This window comes from Phoenix dactylifera, chromosome 5 (genome assembly GCF_051530095.1).
Source record: "Phoenix dactylifera cultivar Ajwa chromosome 5, Ajwa_hap1_PhDact_Kaust_v1.1, whole genome shotgun sequence".
NCBI lineage: Eukaryota > Viridiplantae > Streptophyta > Magnoliopsida > Arecales > Arecaceae > Phoenix > Phoenix dactylifera.
The window spans coordinates 30,741,811-30,760,405 of NC_143194.1; the positions used below are offsets into that span (position 1 = coordinate 30,741,811).

The 18,595-nt window shown below is 39.4% G+C and overlaps 2 protein-coding genes across 3 annotated transcripts; both read right to left on the minus strand.

Annotated features, from left to right (window-relative positions):
• Positions 1 to 1,206: 1,206 nt before the first annotated feature.
• Positions 1,207 to 2,707, minus strand: LOC103702536 (putative aquaporin TIP2-2). Its single transcript, XM_008785006.5, has 3 exons — positions 2,393 to 2,707; positions 2,031 to 2,278; positions 1,207 to 1,806 (listed from the first exon to the last, which is right to left on the minus strand). The coding sequence occupies exons 1-3, from the start codon at positions 2,517 to 2,519 to the stop codon at positions 1,435 to 1,437; spliced, it is 747 nt and encodes a 248-aa protein (XP_008783228.1). The 5' UTR covers positions 2,520 to 2,707; the 3' UTR covers positions 1,207 to 1,434.
• Positions 2,708 to 4,691: 1,984 nt separating this feature from the next.
• LOC103702537 (protein phosphatase 2C and cyclic nucleotide-binding/kinase domain-containing protein) lies at positions 4,692 to 17,989 on the minus strand. Of its 2 annotated transcripts, none has more exons than XR_603329.6 (16): positions 15,965 to 17,989; positions 14,215 to 14,346; positions 13,860 to 14,084; positions 13,605 to 13,730; positions 13,411 to 13,473; positions 11,364 to 11,446; positions 9,934 to 10,165; positions 9,299 to 9,612; positions 9,071 to 9,155; positions 8,897 to 8,963; positions 8,429 to 8,706; positions 8,270 to 8,335; positions 8,047 to 8,168; positions 6,316 to 6,472; positions 5,589 to 6,205; positions 4,692 to 5,157 (listed from the first exon to the last, which is right to left on the minus strand). XR_603329.6 is itself a non-coding variant. In XM_008785010.6 (16 exons), the coding sequence occupies exons 2-16, from the start codon at positions 16,985 to 16,987 to the stop codon at positions 5,960 to 5,962; spliced, it is 3,219 nt and encodes a 1,072-aa protein (XP_008783232.4). In that variant the 5' UTR covers positions 16,988 to 17,245; positions 17,838 to 17,986; the 3' UTR covers positions 5,500 to 5,959. The 2 variants fall into 2 exon arrangements, 1 of the variants encoding a protein (XP_008783232.4); XM_008785010.6 differs by lacking the exon at positions 4,692 to 5,157 and having other exon boundaries at positions 5,500 to 6,205; positions 15,965 to 17,245; positions 17,838 to 17,986.
• Between the last annotated feature and the right edge of the window lie 606 nt (positions 17,990 to 18,595).

The window sequence follows — 18,595 nt, forward strand, 5'->3', positions numbered from 1 at the left end:
AATTATTCATTTGGGCCAAAAATAGATCCGACCACAACCCATTGAATTTTAATATTTTATAATATTGCTTCACAAGTAAACAAGCTAGTTGAAAATTGGACTCTCTCTTATAACACAAGTAAATGATATATGATACATCATTCTCAGCTAAACAACAATATAAAAAAATTCGGGCCTGAATTCGGGTTCCATTTTGGTCCTTGTTGGACCCAGGATCGAGTCGGGCCAATGAAATACTCGAGGCTAGCCCAAAAATAAATGAGCTTTACATGTAAACCTAAACTCGGTCTGGACTTTTTCGGGCCTAACCAGAAGGCCGACCTGAAGTCAGCTTGGCCTGAGCCCATTTCCAGCCCTAACCAATTCATACGTGCTCTGAGGTTATCTACCGTGGGCTTGACCCGCACTAGGTTTTCCTCTAGGTCAGAACTGCCCAAGCCAACCCTCCTGTTGATAACCTTACTCGGAGCTGCATGCATGAAGTTGATGACACATGCATTTACATGATTAAATAATGCCGCATTAACATCTTGCAAGTCTTCACCATAGCAGCTAGTTTTCTTATCTTATTGCAGTATCTGTTGCTGCAAAATTCTAAGGTGAGACCGAGACACTACTCAACTTGCTTTGAGGTCGGTAAGAACCAAGTTGAGTGAGGTAGGAGGAGACCGAGGTGGGGAAGAACTGGTCGCCTTGAAGGCTAACATGCAAGAAGTCTACTTGTCAAAAAGTTTTTGGTGGAGGACCCTCTGATGCTTAAGTCAGAATACTCAAGCAATAGTGCGAAAGGGAGAAAATCTATAGAGTAGAATCTCCAAAATAAACTTACTTGAGAATCCCTGAGCCACACTTTTATATAGGGTAGAAAACATATCCGTTATCTGATTTGGCGTAACATACCTTGGTTACAGTTGACACCACGTTTACAACATGATAACCGTTCTATGCAAGCAACATGCAGTGGTAATTATGCTGATCATGCATTAAGTGCAATGTCTCAATAATTGCTGGTTTTTATTAGCACGAGTAGAGTGTCATCTAGTTTTTACTAAAGTTATTCACCTCGGATATTTCAAAGTCAAGAAGGTGGGTTGAAACCGAGGTCAAAATATCAATATTTATAAATATTAAACAAGGTTGCATTGACATCTTGCAAGTCTTGGCCATAGCAGCGTATTTTGCTATCACAATAGCCACACGGAGCAATCGAGAAAAGGAGGATCGAGTTATAAAAAAAAAAAAGATGAGGTTGAACAGTTCAACAGAAAAGCTGACACCAATAAATAAAGCAGCGGCTCCACATCCATCACGCTACAAACCGTGAAACAACATCAAAAGTCTCCCAGCTTTACAGCTAATCACAAAACAAAACGAACCAAAGTGACTCGACGACCCAACGGATGTACTCCCAAAGGCCTCATCATGGAGGTGGCCTCAGTACTCGCTGCTGGCGACTGGCGCATGGTCCGAGCACATGAACGCATAGGTGTAGAGCAGGCCGGCCAGCCCACCGCCAACAAGGGGGCCGACCCAGTAGATCCAGTTGTCGGTGAAGTCGCCGCTAGCAACCGCGGGCCCAAAGGACCGGGCTGGGTTCATGGATCCACCCGAGAATGGGCCTGCTGCGAGGATGTTAGCACCCACGATGAAACCAATGGCGATGGGAGCAATGGTGCCAAGCGAGCCCTTCTTCGGGTCAGCGGCGGTCGCGTAGACGGTGTACACGAGCGCGAAGGTGGTGACTATCTCCATCACCACTCCCTCAACGGCTCCCACTCCTGCTGCCAGGCCATGGGTAGGAGTAGCCTAGCAACATCAAATAGCCGAAGAAGTTAGCTCCAATAGATTTAGATTATTTGGGCCATAAATGGGCTTCACGTAGGCCTACCATGATAACTTGGCCTGCTTGTTCCAACTTCATAGTAATAATAATTAATGAAGCTTAAACCCTTTTAATTTTCTTAGATGAAAAGATGGTAGATCTATCAGAAATTCATTGAGATCGTGAAGGTAACAAAGCTTAAACTAACCATTCCGGTGACCAGTTTAATGAGAAAAGCTCCCACGATAGCACCAAGCAATTGTGCGATCCAATACAAGATGCCGGTGAGAATAGTGATTTGTCCCCCGAGAGCCAATCCAAAGGTGACCGCCGGGTTGACATGTCCACCGGAGATGTTAGCGGCGATCGACACGGCCACGAAGAGTGCAAAACCGTGGCAGATAGCCACCGCGACGAGTCCGGTGGGATCAAGAGCTGAACCTGATGTCAACTTGTCTGCAGCAAAACCAATAAATTGTGAGCTTATTGGTGACTCAAAAGTAGTAGACTGCAGTAGATGAATCAGAGAGAGAGAGAGAGAGAGAGAGAAAGAGAGAGAGGATAGTTAGCTGTAAGCTATGGCTGATCCAACCCCGGCAAAGACGAAGAGAAGGGTCGATATGAACTCGGCGAGGTAGGCCTTCAGGGAATTAACGCTGAAGGAGTCATCCCAGCGGCCAAAGGCAATCCCAGCCATTAGACCTCGGAGCCAATTGCTTCAATGAGACTTGAGGGAGGGAGGAGAGGTTATTGGTGAATACCAAGAACTTCCGGCAAGTTGAGTGGATATATTTATACACGTCCGGTGGGCTCAGGAATTTGAACCGGGGTGCATGTAATGGAGCAGAGTGGATGGGGAATGAAGTGTAGAAATTATCCAATATCAGCATCCTAGCTGTAATTAACATGCATTTGATGGAAGCGTCGGGAAGCTCATCAATGATTCGTGGGTCCCACAAGACCGACCAACCATGTTGTTTCTGGCATGGTGGGCCCAGGGAACTACCATGTCCTCATTACAGTCCAGGGTATAGGTTATGATAGTTGTGTGACATCTTGGAAGCTATAATTCAAAGGTGGAGAGATCATTGAACCGGGAACCGGAGCTTCGGTTTTCTTCTTGAAACCAACCCGTTGGGTCAAGCAGTCAGCCCGGTCGACGATTTCTCTCTTCACATTTTCTTGGGAAATAATTGGTCAGCAAATTGTCACTCCATTTCCAGTGCTCTACTCATTAACTGAAGGAACTAATCAAAGGAAGAGTTTGGTGTCGACGATTTTTCAAGATAAGGTGTTTTAGAAGCCACACAGTCAAACCACCCATTTGTGACTTGGTTCGATTCATATGGCTGGTTGGAATCTGAAGCGAATGGAGAGAGGATGATGGGAAGTTGACATGGCCGACAGAGAAAGGCATGAAGAGGATTAGAGGGAATCGTCCATTACTGATTGGAGAGGTTGGTGAGGTTTGCTTCTCATGCTGGAATTAAAAAAAAATAAACAAATAAAAGCTTGTTAATTTCTCATGGTTTTTTAAGTCAATCTTGTTTATTGGTGAGAAAAACGAAGGATATCCTTTTTGTATTATTCCTCAGGCATCCAAAGATGCCTGGCATCTTGTTCTATGGAAACTGAAGGCAGAAGGAACTGGAAGTGGTCCAGATGCGGATAAACCTGACGTGCGATTTTTTTTTTGTAGTGGTATTCTGCACCCGCAAGCTTCCATTAGAGAAAGTCCAGATTCTTCAGCACAGAAAAATATTGGAAAACAAGCACCTTCTATCATCCGTGATCACCCACGCAAAGGTGGAAGTGTAATGACCTTATAATTTGTTCCCGAGGAGCTTTTCCATTTGGATTTGTAGGAATCTGTTGGTGCCTGTAGTGCGATCCCGGGAAACAACCAAAGGCAAGCCCACATTCTTATGAAGTGGACAAAGTTTGAATTGGAAGAACAACGTTGAAATTAATCATATTTCAGGGACAATAAATCACCTGCAAGTAAAGCTGCGAGGATGCAAGCGACGTGGCTATGTGGCCGAGTTTGATTGGTTACAAAAGAATCTGAATAAGATTCCTAAAAGACCCATCAGCTGTTCCTTTTATACCAATGTACTTGCCTAAGTAGTATTAGAATGGTAAGCACACCAACCATGAGTCTGGGCACTCGCAGAGTCTGCAGGGAAGCCTTGAGAAGTCTTACAAATGCCACATTAGAAGGAAAACATAAGTATTTAGAGTAGTATTTATTGCAGCATGTAATCGAAATTTTTTCGATTATTTGACACCATACCTACCAAGAGCCGGCATTTGATTGCCTCTCATGAAACCATCAACCATCTCGTTTCCACAAAGACGAACAAGTTCATACTCATTTATTAGTCCAGTTTTTGAGGGAATCCTAAAGAAGAACATCTCTGTAAGTCTACCATGAGCAACTTTTCACAATTCTTGTTTGTTGAAACCACCAGCAAAATTGCTTGACACTTTCTGATCATGACTTACCCAGCAAAGAGCCAGGTACCAACTGCTAGGCTACACTAGCTGGTCACAACAAAAGCGGACTAATTTCGACTAATTTCATCTTGCTCGAACACAGACTAAAGGTATCACCTACTGCACTCTCATGCCCCTAATTAACCTACAATGCTGGTAAGCTTTCTTAGGAGCATAGAATGGAATCCATCAGCCCCGTAAATGTACTCTCATGAGGACCAATTAGGGTGAAATTTGTAAGGATCGTCTGCAATTCCTCCATCCAGCTCATGAGAAGATCCAAATTGTTCCCAACATGGCATGCTTTAGTGCCGCAAATTAGCTCTTGCTTTATACAAAAAGCTGCAATCATTTCAAAAGATGACTCGCAACGTAACAAAATTTTTGAAGAATTATGGAACTTCATTAACTTTTCGATACTTTTGACTTTTCCAAGTGATGGTGCTTTTTGTGTGAATTTAGCCAAACATGCCCCAACCACGAGAACCAACATACGCCTAGTTAATATGAACCACCGGGTCGGCGTCCGGTCCGTCTCTGCCTCCTTCCCGGACCGGCTCTGATATCCAAGAAGCTCCCCACCCTGCCGCTGACTACTACAAGATTCTGCCCAAAAAATCCCACCAGCATCCCGATACCATCACCTGCGCCGCCTGCTACCACGCCGAGGGCCTCCTCTACGAAGGCTCGTGGGACTGGACGGTCAAAAGCCTGGCAGTTGACCGAGAAAGCATGAGTTGACTCATTTGTCTCGCACGAGCGGCAAATTTGCTTTTGCTATAAGCAAGCATATGTGACACAAACACCTCATTCAGCAAATCTTACACGAGAACCCTGATCTACAAAATGAGCATCAAAATTCAATATCTCTTCTTCATGTTTTTGATTTTTTCATCATAACAATCCAATACTGATGAATGAATCAGTAGCACCCACAAACTGCAATGAGTCTTCACTCTTAAATAATGGTGCAAAGAATATACACGATGAATTGGATTCTCGACGGTACATGCAATATTACAAACTATACGCAGTTCCACTCATATGCTCGAATATATATATATATATATATATATATATATATATATATATATATATATATATATATATATATATATATATTAAAATTAACGTATCAAAAATATAACAATAAATGAGGCTTGTAAGCTCCAGGTACGCCATTTTGTAACAAGCATCTAGAGATATTTGTTGCAATTGAGAAACAATACATTCGAGTAAAGATTTGCATATGAAAGAATTCACTACTCACCTTTGAACTCGGCTATGTGACAGGACATGCAGTGTGCTCAATCCAAACTCCAGCAAGCACCATCTTTGTCAAAACCATGCTAAAGAGCTATTCCGGAGAACCAATCATATGACATCATCCACGATGAAGTGGTGCTTTCCAATAATTAAGTTGCATAAGATACGCTGGCGAGGAACTCCTCTCCATTTTCTACCTCTATCAGTTATACATTTGTAGATGATAAAGAGGCATAAGCTAAATTCATCAGGGAGACACCAAGAGGTTTCAGGCCGACCACCAAATAATGATCACTGCAGAGTGAAACTTGCTTGTGAGAACAAAAGTTTCACCTGATATTCTCCTCCATCCTGCAAAGATATCTTCTGAAGATATCACCAATCCTCCACCCATTCTGGGGTGTCGACATCAGCTAGATCTTGAGATGAGGAGGAGGCAGGCATGGTGATGTCTTCTGCATGATTTTCCAAGTACACATCAATACGAGAAGTAATTCCCTGTGGTATCGGAAATGTGCCATCAGCAATTCGCTTCCAGTCAAGATCACCAAACCATGAATGATTTTTGATGGAATCAGGCCCTTGGCTTCCAAGTCGTGCATTTTCATCAACTTCAAGTAACTGGTGAAATTAAGTGGAGAAACTAGTAAGCTTGTACAGTTATAAACCATGCACTAAATAAATTCAGTACAGAAAACTCGCACTACACATGCTGCAAGATGGGAGAAAACCTTGGTGATGAGGTCAACCGCTTCTAGGCTGAAGGTCTGGGGAAGAGTCAGCTGTCCTTTGGCAATCTTTGCAAATGTCTCTAGTTCTGTATCTCTCCATGACCCAAATGGCATTTCAGCTTGGAGCATAAAATAGATCAAGACTCCCAAAGCCCACCTGATTATGTGAGAAGAGAGCATGCATCGGATGAAACAATTCTCAGTTCATCATTTTTTCCCACTCTTTGATGTATCTACTGTTTTCAAATGCATTCAATTTTTTGATTTAAAATATCATATCATCACATCATTGTATCTCTCATTTCATACAAAGCATGGTGTATAATGTCATAGCATAAACATACTGCTTTTGGGAATATATACAATTGTTTTAGTAAGATTTTACCGTGGAATTGATGTTAACTATGGCCTGGCACTCATCTTAATCAGAACCCCAGAATGTATTTGTAGTCATAGAGGTCGGGATTAGGAAATTAAGAATGTTTAAAAGTAAATATTAGAGTACTTTGTTTGCAAACTGATCTTCCTTTTTATTATGATCACTATTTCTAAAAAGCATAAGAGGTTTACTTGAGTAGGAAATTCACCTGAGGAACCAAGAAACATCCCAAGCACTAAATGTGATGATGCACTTCTTGGTGAGTGTAAAAGATACCTCTCACTAAATTGTTTGGCTGACCTGATTGGCTAAATGAATATCCAAATCTTGTTCTTCAGACAAGAATCACAATCCTCTAGTTCTCGAAAGCTACCTCATGTTTCCAAATACCTCCATTATCACCAGCAGATATCACATGTGAAATTAACCCACCAAAATCATTGAGGATGGTCAACTAATTCTTCCACAGACCCAAGCAAAATTAATACAACCTGAATACCCCTAAAGTCCCCACCGAAAAAGCTTAATGTATTCTAGAACAAAAACTCCCATCTTCAAAAGAACCCAAGTATTGTTTAAGAAAATATCCTTGTGTGATCTTCCCATAAGATGCCAGTAAGATAACCCCTTTGCTTGCAAGTATAAACTTTAAAAGAACAGTGTCATATGGCAGTTTCTTCTTCGTGCTTTGGAGGGAAGTACCAGCACCTCTTAGCCTAATCCTAGCTTTCCCATAGACTTGAATCTTAGAAACCTGGCTCGAGAGACCTTTTCTCAACTTTCAGGACCCCCCCCCACCCCTCCCACAAAAAAAAAAAAAAGAAGCTTCCATGTCCTTGAATATTGAAACAGTTTTTTTTTTTTTGATGAAATATTGAAATAATAGTTTATTGAAGTTTGTCTTATTCTAATGCTAAACTGATGTATTGCAAATTAGCAGTCTAGCTTTGCCCCTGTTAATAGTCCAGTTTCATCAAAATAGAACTCAAAAAAAAAGTAAAGTAAAAAATAAGATCTCATTCCTTTGCAATGAAATGGCATCTATCAGGAACTTTGGATAGTGGCTCTTAAAACTTAGAATGCATATGCCCCATGACATAGTGACAAAGTTTACATCAGTTGTAGTAGATAACAGGTCAGATTTTAAAAAAATGAAACAAAGAGGATAGATGATAGCAGGATTCAGGCATAAATTTGTGAGCTAGATGTTTTATTTTATACATTCATAACCAACTCTGAATTATCCACTTTTGTGATTCCATATCTTTCAGATTAGCACAGTACAGAGCTCTTAAATGGTTTAAACGTATCAAACTAGGCAGAGAATACAGCTTGTTCAGAAGCAACCGTACCAGTCAACAGCAAATCCATGTCCTTTCCCTAGGACTATTTCTGGGGCTAAAGATTCCGCTATTCCACATACAGTGAAAGTTCTTTCACCAAGTAACTTCTTTGCAAATCTGAAGTCTACCAGCTACAGCAAATAAGCATGTGTCGGTGAGAGACATGATGTAGTAGTTCTCTAAAGAGAAACTAAAGAAAGTGGCTTAGCTAAAAGTACATTAAGAGGTTCACCTGCAGATGCCCTGATCGATCAAACATCAGAACCTCTGGTGAAACACCTCTATAAAGGATAGAATTCTGATATATAAACTAGGTGTCAGTAAAACAGAAAGTGAATAATTTTTTTTTAGAAAAAATTATACAATTCATCAGAGGAAAAAGGTGCCTGACCTTGTGAAGTTCTTCTAAAGCAACAACAATAGAAGCAGCACAGAATCGCGCAGAGAGTTCATCTAGGGGTGTGTGGATTATTGAAGCTAATGAACAGGCAAGGCAACAGTTAAGCAAAATCCCAACATATGATTGATCAGCACAAGTGCATATAACTTGTGGCACACAAGCTGATGGGCTCAAACTCTTCATTAGATCTTTCTCCTTCGAGACCTGTGCCTCTTTTCCAAGATCTTTGATTCTCTTTTTAGAAAACCTTTTTAAGCTTCGCATATTTTCTGAAAGAAATAATTACAGTGAATGAAAATTTTCAATTACTTCATGTACAATGAATATTTATATGAATTTCAATAGCATAACAAACGAACAGTATATCTAAAATTAGTATATTCTTCATGGAAGTAAAGGGAATGCTTATATTCAACTATTTAAATGGTATAGTAAGTACAAAAAAAATCATATACCTACCAGAACTTTTTACAAAGACAAGACCAATTTCACTACAATCAGTCGCATAAATGCCCATTCTCCATTCCTGTGCATCATTTCAATACCAAATTTCAGTTTCCATTCCTAAACCTTAATTTACATAAATATGTAGATGTAGTCCTGAGAAATACAATGGAGGCACTAACCCCATACCAAATCAGAGAACTGAACCTTCATGGGCATTGCAGCACCAGTATTTACAGTGCTTTCCTTAGAAGAACCTAGAGAATCTTTCAACCTGCAAGCATTAATGCAATTCAGTACATTGCACTAAAAGAAACATCATAAATGCACATGCATACATACATTGGTTAGGTATATGCACGCATGCATGTATTGAATGTCAACTATAAGATATTTCAATGCCAGATCATGACATACTTGCAATTGTCCTGCGAAAAATTTAACAAAGGCCTGATGGCTGAATCAAAATACTCCTTTGTAATAACTGCACACACCACATCACCAACAGAAACTGCCCTTAACAAGCTAATATGCTCACCAAGAAGTGTCCATTCGCCGAAATAACTTCCCTCTGTCATATCCACCACATGCTCGTCCTGCTCTTGACTGTGAATTCCTTGTGCAAGATGAGCAGACAAAAAACTGCAGATATTTGGACTTACTACTTCTGGTTTATAAGTTAGCCTCACCCGACCCTTTTGAATAATATACAATGCAGAGAGACAGTTATTCTGCAAAACAGATGAACATGACTAAGAAAAGTGGTCAAGAATGACGAACATTACATGCTCCCTAGCTAGTCACCATAACTCCACCGCCCTTAAAATAGGCAGTAACATGCACTGAAAAACGGACTTAACATAGGCACATAGAACATGGAAAGCTACAGGGTATGAATCATGACATACATGACTACATATATAGGATGTATGTATAAACTTTGACATCTGACAAATGACAAGGAAAACAAAAAGAATGCTTTCAAAGCCTTAGAGAGAAGAATAATTTTTCAAGAAGAAAATGATTCTAGGCAAAGGGTGCACAGCTGGCACCTTATCAATTATTATTTGTCCATCTGAGAAAGTGATTTCCATGAGATGATCAGCAATGTGACTCAGCTGTAGAATTGTCAGTCTTGAGAAAAGCTCTACTGATCTGAGCAACTTCAGCAATGATAAATTGGAAAACTCTGACATTAGTATCCCTCGAAAATCTTCACGCTTTAAGGCCCAGAGGGTTCCATCAGTCACTGCATGAACAGATGCCTGAAGTGGTTTATTATACCTGTTTACAGAAAGGAACCAAAGAACCATTAGGCACACAATATAATGTGCAACAGTTTTCTCAGATCCTAACAGAAAGATGCATGGTTTAAACTGGATGATTCCTTGAAATAAAGTCCACAACATCCCAGAAATGTCATGCGCTAAGGTGAAAACAGGGATTGCCTTGAGCATACACAAATCCGTCTGGTAATTGACCGATCTTTTTGGCAATATGAATTGAGCTATGCAAAAGCTAATATAACTGACTTGGTCTTTTGTCATCTACTATCTAGTGTATCAAAGCTATCTCTAGGTTACTGAAAACACAACCATTCCAAACTCATTTTCTATCCATGTCCCAGCCCCTTTGTTCTTTTTTACTTAAGATGTGAAGGGACCTTTCATTTAAAGTTCCATTTTTCTTTCTGTTTAAAAATAATTTTTATCAATCAAGAAATTTCCTTCAAATACTGAAACATGCCTATTCTAAGAGTCCAACCAAAATACCATGTCTTTGTTTTGCAGTTCCATTTTGGTTGTTTGGGCCTTCACTATTTACTCATTTATTTAAAGAGCTGTTTGTTTAAAGCATATACAGAAGCACATCAAGATCTGTTTTGTCTTTATTTCCATATTACCTATATTTTATCTATTAGGATATTATAGGGCCTTTTTGTTACAATTCTTGGCACGCCACACATGAAAATGTGAATGTATATATTCAACTTCCATCTAGGACTGGGTATTGTTATTATATATCTTTAAGTTTTTTTTTTTTGGTTAAAAGAACCATAAATAGCTTTTTCTAATATGTGGGGGTTTGTTTGAGTTATATTTTTAAAGTGCAGTAGCTTACTTTCAAGCTCCTACCTATATTTCTTAACATGTGAATATTGTAGCTTATATAAAAACACATGCAAGGTTGTCAAAATGCTCATTGGTGTACTAATTCATTGAAATCGAATAAGTATACAAAAATTCTTACTTAGAAATTTTTGTGTAAACGGTTGAAATGGATCTGGCAAAAGTTTTTCCACGTACTTATCTAGTTTTTCAAATTTTTCCTCTAGCATTTCTTTTGTTGTCCCTGACATTTACAATAAATTAAGATGCATTGCTGGTGCATGAAAGAAAAGGTGTTAGTAGGGCCCATGTAACATGGAAATGTATGGTTAATGTGTACTAACCAAACTTCATGAAGAAGAAATATATCTCACATTAATGATAGTTCCCCAAAGGATGACAGTTTCTCAGCTGTATAGCGATGCAGAACCTTGGTCACTTCCTTCCCATCCTCTTCCTGTAATACAACTTGTTACAGCTCAGCCTTGCAAAATTTTCTGAACAGATGTGAAAATCTCAAAGTGAAATTAACGAGTTTCAGCATTCCAATGTCAGCCAGTGTGATATTTCAGCCAATAAAGGACAAGACCAACCATGCCCCCATCATAATAAATAGGGGGGTTGACACATCTACAATTTAACATGCATCAGTGGCCATCCCTTCCAGTACAAGATTGAATAGGATCCAGATATTTTCTGATACAAACCTATATTGGACAATACGGAATAATGTTATCATTTATAGACTTTGTAATCACATTTCAATCGTTTTGGCCTTTTTGGGTTCTAGAATAAACTTCGTGCCCGTAGAATTATCAAATATTCAAGCAATCATAGATTCATGTATATTATGTTTTACACTTGAGTAAAGATTATAAATTTTAGCTTTAGATAGAAAAGTTAAGCAAGCACCTGACGTATGCAAGTAGGAATTTCTGAACTTGAAATTTCATCTTATTAGCATATCATTGTCATAACTTATTTATAACAATATACCCTATGTCTTTAACTTTTTAAGATTATAAAGCACAATTTTTTTTAATTAAAATTTTAATAACTTGATAAACATGATATCAACCCTATATTTAAGTAATTCAATTTTTGTTCAGATAAGCTAGCAGGTTTTTTGAATATTTACTGTTGGGATGTAAATTTACATGGCATCAAGTATATATAGATGAGATTTTAAATAGTTGTATGGCTTGACTTAATTTTGCAACTCTCGATCCACTAAAAGGGCAAACTAAAAGGGAGAAGTTAAACCTTCAACCCCCCAACCCAAACAGACAAAGAAGAAGAAGAAGCTACAAAGTAAAAATGGGAAGTTAAACTTTCATCCCCCTCATCCACGCACATGGACAGATAAGGAGGAAGAAAAGAAGAAGAAGAAGCCCTTCCCTTCCCAGGATCAGAAACTTCTCATAACTGAAACATCTCTATCAAGAGCATAAATATTACATCTAGATATAGATCATGACATCGACAGTGAATAAACCGAGTTAACAAAAACCAGACAGTTGTTCTAGATAAAATTTGAAGTTTAGAGACCAACAAAGACAGTTTTTGAGCATTCCCCCTATATCTATCATGCAGCTTTTGCACATCCTTTTGGGCAAAAAAACTACCCAACACTTCTTTTTCCATTAATTCTACATAAGACCTTCATGTTTTTAAAGATATTGCCAGCCATCGTTGTTCCACAACTGGCTGCTAAGTTTAGCATAGGGATTATCCTCTTTGGATGAGCAAGCAAGATATCATCCCTCACTTCATTCAGCAAGTAAGCTAAGTACCTCGAGATGATTCACTTGGGAATTGGTATTATCTGTTTCACCCTCCTACTGTACAATGAGCATGCTGATGTGACTGCTGGTAATGTAATGGCCTTAATATGTTTTGATTCCCTATGTGACTGGATAGCAGTTGTTTCATGAATCACGCACTAGTTACCCCTCATTCTCTATTGACTGAATTCATTCTCTAATTTGATATTATACAAAAAGAAGTGGAGAGAGGGCTTGTCAAGGACACAAACCACATAGCATGTCAAATTTACTCTTGAGCAGTCATATGAAGGTCAGAAGGTGAGCTGTAATCATGTATATTTAGCTGTTGGCGTCCATTTGTCGATATGATGCATTCTTTACAGCTCATACACTGCAGGTTTCAAATAGCTTATCCTTGATTTTCCTTTTGCCAAAGCTTCCACCCTAATTTTCAGGTATTTCCCATTCTACAACCATTTTTATACAAAGGAAAACATTTTTTTTGTTTATCAGGCTATACTTGTCAATTTCTGTTGCAGAAAAATTGGTAAACCATAGCATTAAATGAAGCTTGAGTGCATCGTTATGCCTGTAAGTTAGAGGGGAAAAAATCCATAATTTGAGAAAACTAATATGCATAAACTAAAATGAGCACCTGAGTTGCTAGGACTTCAAACTCGCCACTTCCAACAACGTAAAAGCAGTCAGCCTCTCCACCCTGTATTTTGGCATTTGTAACCTCAGTTTAATTATGATTTATCAACTTTACAAAAAAAAAAAAAGGTCTACTTTATCATGACTTCAATCACAAAATTTTACGCCATGGCATAAAAATAAACAAGAAACAACCTGCTGGACAACTACATCCCCACGCTTCACTTCAATTCTGTGCATGCAATCAAGCAAAACATGGCATTGAGAATCCGTGAGCCTTCTAAAAAGAAAATGACCATGCAATGCCCGCTCAATATGTGCCTGAATATCATCAAACATTATTATGACCACTTAGTGACAGACAAACACTTCCAGATAGGAGAAACTTCCCTCGAAATGAACTAATACAAATCTTTTGCAGATATGAAGACATATAAATTACGTATTTACTTCTTCTTCCCATGTCTTCCTATGGGATGGAGCGGGTGGAATCCAAGCATGACCATTCTCGAGGGAACTCTCAATGGCTTTCAATCGTGCAAGTGATAAATCATGCCTTGCATGATGATTCCTGGAGTTCCAGCTTACGGTGGATGGAGATTCGGATCCTGTCACCTCCACAATTTGTTGCAATGGTCTTACAGGCACATCTGGAATATTTTGAATAGATTCCATCTGGAAAGGAAACAAGAAATTACTAGAGGGTGAAGAAAGTTGTCTGTCGACAAGAAAGGGTATGAGTCAATAATAATAATAATAATAATGATGATGATGATGATGATGATGATGCAAGACAAGCTCGTACATCAGTTAGCCCATTAATATGCACAACTATGATTGTAATGTCATCTGTACGAGTTTCGTACTGTAGCCAAAGGCGATAGGATTCAGCAACAATTGCAGCGCATGCATCACGAGGATCCTTGAACTTAGCAACCTGAAAGCACAGCGACTAAATTAGAACAGGAGAGCAGGGAAGAGAGAGAGAGAGGCAAGTGAAATAGTTCACCTTGGAGAAAAATCAAATGCAAGGGATAGTATTCAACAAATAGGGAAAATATCTAGTCTCACTAATTATTAATCAGGTCCCATAATTATTTTTCATGCTGGAAATTCAGGTGATCACAATTATATTCTAGAACAGATTCTTTGCTAAAGCATATATCATACATATTTCATGTCATATCATTGAGTGGCTTACAAATTTTTTGGAAAAAAAATAACTTCCATGCAAGCAACCAAGAGAAGGCCCAAATTGTAAACCAAAAGTGTTGGTCCATAGATTGGTTTTCGCAATGTTTCCATCACCTCAGAAATAAACAAGAAGTTTTATATAACATTTGAAAATTAAACGTATGGCTAAGTAGATAAATCAAATTTTGGAATTATGATATTACCTGTTTTGGTAGTTCAGATTTTAGGATCGAAAGTTTAGAGTAGAGCTATGGTGGATTCATCCAGAAGCATATGATTTATTTGAAAAAAGGTTAAAAGAGGTCCAAAACATGTATATGTCCACTGAGAGCCACATTTGGAGTTGACTTTACGAACCTCTCTACACTATTTTATAAAGCATATGTATGAATCTTCACCAATCCCCACCAAACCATTCCTATTAAATTTAAAGGTGGCATCCATTGACACTGCAAGATTTCTTAAATCCTTTTTGTTCTCACAAAACAAAACCATGTCATCAAAGGTCTTCCCTCTCTTTTCTTACCCTTTCCTCAGATCCTCATTGTAGATGCCCATGCTATCTTTTTTGTTTTTTCGGTTCGCAGCCATTTTCTCCTTGTTCGGGATATGTATTTTGTTTCCTCTGACATATGTCCTCAGCCTATCCATCATCACTTTACCAATCTTAACATTCGCATATCTATGATTCTCAATCGCATGCATAAACCTCCTTCTAAAGCATATAACGTTGCATGCGTCAGTGTTGTCTTACACTTTTCTTTATTGAAACTTATAGGCATGACATCATGCACTAGAAGAACTTCCAGTTTTCCAACCAAGGCTTCGCTTATGTCTGCTATGCTTTTCATTCCATCCTCACTGTAGCTTCGCTTATGTCTGCTATGCTTTTCATTCCATCCTCACTGTACTTCTCTGGGACAAGCAGTACATATAACTCATACTTCATTCTACAAACATTTGTTTGTACTTTTCCTTATGAAACCAATTATCGCCACTATTCTAACCTGATGTTCCAAAGTTAAATGATACTACACAAATTTATTGTCAGTTGTCATAAAGCAGTTGGGCTTTTTTTTTGTTTGACTGAAAGAGGTGCAATATTCCAGGTGCTAATAGATGACCAACTTAGAGTTTGCATACCTTCTATCCTGTGGAAACAAAATTATGTGGATAAGCTTCTCATCTAAAACAAGCTAATTTTGGTTATATATTTTTAATAACTATACCAAGTTATGTTAGTGTTAGAATCCATTGACGGAAGTATATATTGATCATGGTAATAACATGGACCCATAAACTGTAACATTAGGTGAATTAAAAAAATTAGGAGTAAACAGGGCATACAAGGAACTGCTTACCATGTCAACCACAGTTTGGCTGGAGAGAAACTCAAAAACCCCATCACTTGCAATCACAAAGAATGGATGATTAGAACTGAGCTCCATAACAAATATTTCAGGAACTCCAACAACGCCAATAGATTCAGCAATAGAATCTCCAATACTCCGTGTGAATGCCGTCCCTGGATACATCCCACTCTGCACCCAGAGTCTTGGAGGATCACCATCATCACCTTCTTCAGTACCCCAGCACTGCACATCTGGGTTCTTTAGCCCCTCTATCTGATCCAAAGTCAGCACCCTCGCTCCACAATGTTTGACCCTTTCAAGTTCATCAGTTCGAAAAGGAGTCTGATCAATAGAGAGGTCCACGGCCGCAATATCCTTCCCTCTCTTCTCTGCGATCACAGCCCTAGAATCACCTGCATTTGCAACATAGATTGTTCTACCCCTTACCAATATGGTTATCGCAGTGGTCCCGCTCATTGTATCATCCAAGCTATCAGAGTGCAGCTGTGAATTTGTTGTTAAGAAAGCAGCATTGCAAGCCTCAACAGCATCAAGATGAAACCGACTGTTCCCGAGCAAGTTCTCACATAATTTTCGCTTCACAAATTGTGAGCACTGAGCTCCATACTCCCCATGCCCATCAAACACACCAAAGAAGTGATCATTAGGATTAGTCCCAAATGGGGTGTAAATGCAGAAACTATCTTGGTTCTGCTTATCCAGTGCCTCTGGATAATATCCTCGTTGAGATAGGAAGGAGTATCGCAAATCATAGTTCCCTGATGGAACCCTGACTGTCCTTGACCCTTCCGGAGGAAGGAACTGCGATGAAACCCTCGAGAGACGATTGATACCCACATCTGAATCCCTTGTTATACCCAATTGTTGCACTTGATCATCTTCTTCCAGTCCATCTGACAAAACAGGAGAAAGACCAGAATCTGCGACTCCCCTTCTGCTTCCGTTCCCCCTGTATTCTGTTGGGGAGTCAGGTACTTGCCCAATGCAGCCCTTTGAATACAAACACCCCATCAGTCGACAAACCCAATGGACAAGCAAAGAAAGGCCCGAGTTGCAAGAACACTCATAAATCGTCTCCACTTCAACAATCTGGCTTCACAAACTCAATTCTGACTACGGTTTACAGAAAGAAGCAAATCCTGGCTGCCATAATCAAAAGGAAATTTCCCCCGCACCACTGATTTCTTAGAGGTACAGAACTGTTGACCCTGTGCCTCTTCCAGGATTTCGAGGTATCGATGTTTCCAAATTTACAAACTCAAACAGCATCTGCCAACAGCAAGATTTACATACAGATTTCTAAGATCCCAACGAAGCAAACCAGTTCATCAAAGTTAGTATCCAAATTATTTTTTTGTTATGCTAAATACAACTCCTACAAACTTGAGAAATTTTTTCTATTGATACCAACTACGAAATCGGCAAAAATTTTCAAAGGAATCCAATTCACATCTTCTGTAAAGCGCTAAGAAAACCAATTCACAACAAGAAGCACAGCGCACTGACACAATTGAGACTGAACCCAGATCCAAAAATCTCCCAACATTTCATCAAAATTCAGTAAAAACTCAGTAAGACGGGACATATTTCACCTATTCAACTCCAAGAAATCCCCAGCATCATCTTGATCAACTCGACAAGAAAACTGGCCCCAAAAAGATCAGCTTTCCCCCACGAGCTTCTTAAAATTCTAGGTATAGCTTAAATCCCAAGCATACAAAATTCATCAGCTTCCCCAAAACCACCACCACCACTTTCCGCAAATTCTACCAAAAGAATTCGCCAACACACCTTTTTAAAGCTCTCACGTCTTATCCACCAGTACAAGGAAAGAACAAATATACTGAGAAAAATCACTTACAGTGGATAAGGATGGAATTTTCTTTTTGGATCACGGACTTCCAATAAAAGTAGCCTAGATCAAAGAATTCGCCAACGATCTCAAGGAGGAGCAGTGGGAATCCACAAAAGGCAACAATAGATTTCCCGTACCGACTTAACAATAACCGCACCTCCCCCCAGCCCTCAACGTCCCCATATCAGTTAATCGCGGGTCACTGCCAGCCATCAGATCGGTGGTCCCGCCTCAATCAACGGTATGATGCACACTTCCGAGCTCCTCACGATGTTTACGTTCTCAGCCTCAAAACTTCTCTCTCTCCCCGTCCCGCCCAGCCTCATCCAATTCCGGGTGAGACTTTTTGTTGGCCTTGGTCCGATCATGGGACGCTTTTATGTCCTTTACCACATGAAAAGAACCGGTGGAGAGTAGAAGCTCCCACGTGTGGTCTGCTGATAGATGCATGCCCTTCCTTTTCTTTTCTTAGAAGAGGCACTCCTCCCTTGTCTTTTTTGTCTCTAGACAGCTGTATGCAAGTATGGAGTGGCAGATTCCGAGAGAATATATATTTATAAGATGAATATGACTAGGAATTTAGACAATAAATAGTATACTTCCATGAGAATGAGAGCAGTCGAGCCCGACTAACCATAGTTGCCATGTTGTTGCACGTCGCGCGAACCTTGTGCTATCACCCAAAATAAAATAGTGATTCATCGTTCCAGTGGCGACGATGCTATGAATGCGCTAGGATGTGATCTTTTATTGTGTTGATTGCC

Excerpts from the sequence above, each read along its gene's own strand:
- LOC103702536 (XM_008785006.5), bottom strand. The coding sequence starts at position 2,519 with ATGGCTGGGATTGCCTTTGGCCGCTGGGATGACTCCTTCAGCGTTAAT. Across the intron at positions 2,279-2,392 it reads TGGATCAGCCATAGCTTACA|ACAAGTTGACATCAGGTTCA; the intron begins GCTAACTATCCT and ends GTTTTGCTGCAG. Across the intron at positions 1,807-2,030 it reads TTAAACTGGTCACCGGAATG|GCTACTCCTACCCATGGCCT; the intron begins GTTAGTTTAAGC and ends TGATGTTGCTAG.
- LOC103702537 (XM_008785010.6), bottom strand. The coding sequence starts at position 16,987 with ATGGGGTGTTTGTATTCAAAGGGCTGCATTGGGCAAGTACCTGACTCC. Across the intron at positions 11,447-13,410 it reads TTGAAGTCCTAGCAACTCAG|GAAGAGGATGGGAAGGAAGT; the intron begins GTGCTCATTTTA and ends GTTGTATTACAG. Across the intron at positions 8,336-8,428 it reads CTTTAGAAGAACTTCACAAG|AATTCTATCCTTTATAGAGG; the intron begins GTCAGGCACCTT and ends TTTATATATCAG.